A 3,761-nucleotide genomic window follows, 5' to 3' on the forward strand; every position below is an offset into this window, starting at 1 on the left:
GACCGGTTACCGGATGGCGGGTGTGTATTGACTACAGAAAACTGAATGCCGCCACTTCTAAGGACCATTTCCCGCTACCTTTTATTGACCAAATTATTGAAAAATTGTCGGGTCAAAAATATTATTGCTTCTTCGATGGGTATTCGGGTTATAATCAAATTGCCATACACCCGGATGACCAACACAAGACCACCTTCACATGCCCATACGGCACTTTTGCCTTTAGGCGAATGCCGTTTGGGTTGTGTAATGCTCCGGCAACTTTTCAACGATGTATGATGAGTATTTTCTCGGACATGGTTGGAGAGTCGCTCGAAGTGTTCATGGATGATTTTTCCATTTTTGGCACTACTTTTGATGCTTGTCTCAACGAATTGCAAAAGGTTTTAAAAAGGTGCGTTGAGAAAAATTTGGTGCTAAGTTGGGAGAAAAGTCACTTCATGGTGCAAGAGGGCATTGTGTTGGGACACGTGATTTCGGAAAGGGGGATGGAGGTGGATAAGGCAAAGATACGGGTAATTTCATCGTTGCCACCTCCTAAAAATGTTAAGGGTGTACGGTCATTCTTGGGACACGCGGGTTTTTATCGACGTTTCATTAAGGGTTTTAGTGTTATCACCAAACCCTTATGCAATTTGTTATTAAAAGATGTCCCGTTTGACTTTACTAATGAATGTATGCAAGCGTTTACTGTTTTGAAGGAACATTTGGTCAAGGCGCCTATCTTGCAACCACCTGACTGGTCAAAGCCATTCGAGATAATGTGTGATGCCAGCGATACCACTATCGGTGCAGTTTTGGGTCAACGGGTTGACAAGAAGCCGGTGGTTATCTACTATGCAAGCAAAACTTTATCCGAAGCGCAACTTAACTACACCACAACCGAGAAGGAGTTACTAGCGGTGGTGTACGCTTTGGATAAGTTTCGCTCGTATATTTGGGGAAGCAAGGTAGTAGTTTATTCCGATCATAGTGCGGTTCGGTATTTAATGGAGAAAAAGGATGCGAAGCCGCGTTTGATTCGGTGGGTGTTATTGTTGCAAGAATTTGATCTAGAGATCCGAGACAAGAAAGGAAGCGAGAATGTAGTCGCGGATCATTTGTCTAGGATTCCGGTAGAGGGGACCGATGATGTAAGTGAAATCAACGAAAGTTTCCCCGACGAGCAATTGTTAGCCGTGTCCACTTTTGTTGCCCCGTGGTACGCTCACTATGTTAACTACTTAGCCACGGGTGCCATTCCGACCCATTGGACCAAAAAGCGTCGTCAACAATTCATGGTCCAAGTGAGGCAATATATTTGGGATGAGCCGGATCTCTTCAAGATCGGACCGGATCAAGTTATTCGGAGGTGTGTGCCTGAGACGGAAGTGTTGGAAATTTTAACGCACGCCCATTCGTCCGCTTGCGGGGGTCATTTTAGTGGACATAAAACGGGTTATCGGGTACTATCTTGTGGGTTTTATTGGCCCACTATTTTCAAAGATGCAATTGAATTCGCCCGGAATTGTGTAAATTGCCAAAAGATGGGTAGCATATCGAAGAGGGATGAGATGCCACTACAACCAATCTTGGTTGTAGAGATATTTGATGTATGGGGAATAGATTTTATGGGTCCGTTTCCAAATTCGAATGGCTTCCTTTATATTCTTGTGGCGGTAGATTATGTCTCGAAGTGGATTGAGGCTATTGCAACGCGCACAAACGACCATTCGGTTGTTTGTAAATTTGTTCAATCCAATATCTTCTCGCGCTTCGGGATCCCGCGGGTCATTATAAGCGACGGTGGTTCACATTTCAAAAATTTTAACTTCGGAAAATTGTTGAAGAGGTATAGCGTGAATCATCGAGTCGCAACACCTTACCATCCGCAAACGAGTGGACAAGTCGAAGTGTCCAATCGGCAAATCAAGGAGATCCTCATGAAAACGGTAAGAACGGACCGAAAGGATTGGTCGAGCAAGTTGGATGATGCTTTGTGGGCGTACCGTACGGCCTACAAGACTCCGATTGGCACAACACCTTACCGGATGGTGTATGGTAAGGGTTGTCATTTACCTATGGAGTTGGCGCATCGGGCGCATTGGGCGATCAAGACAGTTAATGCGGATTACGACGAGGCAGGTAAGTTGCGGAAATTACAATTGAGTGAGATAGAAGAAATTCGAGATGAGGCGTACGAATGCGCATCGGCTTATAAGGATAAGCTAAAGAAAGTACATGATGCGAAGTTACGCAAGAAAACGTTCGAAGTGGGTCAGAAGGTTTGGTTGTACAACTCACGGTTGAAAATGTTTGCGGGCAAGCTTAAAAGTAAATGGATGGGTCCGTATGTTATTCGACGAGTTGGGCAATTTGGTGATGTGGACATCCAAGATGAGCAAACGTTGAAACAACAAACGGTGAACGGTCACCGTTTGAAGCCGTACTTGGAAGGAAATGACATCAATAACTTGGAGCTTGACAAAGCGGGCTACATCCTACGCCCGGTTGAGGAGGAACAATCTTAAGAGGCCCAGGTTTGGTGGTAGTGTACATAGTAGTTTCATTTTGTTTTGTTTTGTATTTTTGCACAATTGCCATAGCTTTTCGAAGTCCGTGTTCGAAACAAGTGTGGGGAAATTCGGGTCGCGAATTGCTCTTACATCGTGTTGAGGACAACACGGGATTTTTGAGGGGGTAGGGTGATTTTTCCAAGTTTTTGAAATAATTAAAAAAAACATAAAAAAATCGAAAAAATTTAAAAAAAAATCTAAAAATTTGGTCACATAAATTCCAAGTTTTATCAAAAGAATGGATGCCCAGTGTCCACCGTAAATTACGGTGGAGCCGTAATTTACGGTGGGAGTTAAAATTTTTTTTGGGATTTATGGTGTAAACCTCCTGTTTTACGGTGAAAATTGAAGATTGGAGTTTACCGTAAATTACGGTAACGCCGTAATTTACGGTGGTGAAAAAAATTGGTTGGGGTTTACGGTGAATCAAGCCTGAATTACGGTGCACATTTGACATCCAGGTCTCACCGTAATTTACGGTGAGACCGTAAATTACGGTACGCGATGAATCTGTCTCCGTCGGCTGGGATTCTGCATATACATAAAAAAAAAAAAAAACGAAAACAAACAGGATTTCACGTGTATTAACCCTAGCCACTTATTCATTCCTCACTTTTCACCAACTTCTTCTTCTCTAAGACCCACATCCTCCTTCTTCTTCTTCCACCTTCTTTTCTTCATAAAACCTTCAATCCTTGCCCAAATCAAGTGAGGTTTTGGTCTCAATCGACTAATTTTTCCCAAGCTTCGTGATTGTGAGGAGGAATTCCAGAGAAAACGCGGTTTTGGGGTCGAAGTTTGAAACCCTAGGTTGAGATAATTTGGGGGTTTTGGGATTTTTAGTTTCACAAGCATCCTCTCATCTTGAAACAAGGTATGAACACTTATTTTACTCTATTATGGAGATGCATTGTGAAAAACAAGGTGATTTAGATTATATGTTCTTGCCCACTTGCTTGTTGCTAGGATATGAGTATGGAATTGTTATTGAACATGGTTGATGGTTGTAGATGTAGGAATTATGGTTAAAGTAGTGAACTTTTGGGATGTTCTACATTGTAGAGACACCATGCCCAATTTTTGAAAAATCCTTGATACATTTTGGGTTCACTAACATCTACAACTATGGCAACAAGCAAGTGTGGGGATGATTTGTGAAGAGAATGTTAATTTTTGTGTTGTTTTGTTGTTTCTTCATGTGTGTAG

At 42.4% G+C, this 3,761-nt stretch overlaps 1 protein-coding gene across 1 annotated transcript; it reads left to right on the top strand.

Annotated features, from left to right (window-relative positions):
- The first annotated feature begins 2,060 nt into the window (after positions 1-2,060).
- Positions 2,061-2,510, top strand: LOC110893232. The gene has a single exon (XM_022140348.1). It carries the CDS (start codon positions 2,061-2,063, stop codon positions 2,508-2,510), a length of 450 nt encoding a protein of 149 aa, XP_021996040.1.
- The last annotated feature ends 1,251 nt before the right edge of the window (positions 2,511-3,761 follow it).

Source organism: Helianthus annuus, chromosome 12 (assembly GCF_002127325.2).
Source record: "Helianthus annuus cultivar XRQ/B chromosome 12, HanXRQr2.0-SUNRISE, whole genome shotgun sequence".
Classification (NCBI taxonomy): domain Eukaryota; kingdom Viridiplantae; phylum Streptophyta; class Magnoliopsida; order Asterales; family Asteraceae; genus Helianthus; species Helianthus annuus.

Bases quoted from the DNA above. Each gene is read 5' to 3' on its own strand.
- LOC110893232 (XM_022140348.1), top strand. From the start codon at position 2,061: ATGGAGTTGGCGCATCGGGCGCATTGGGCGATCAAGACAGTTAATGCG.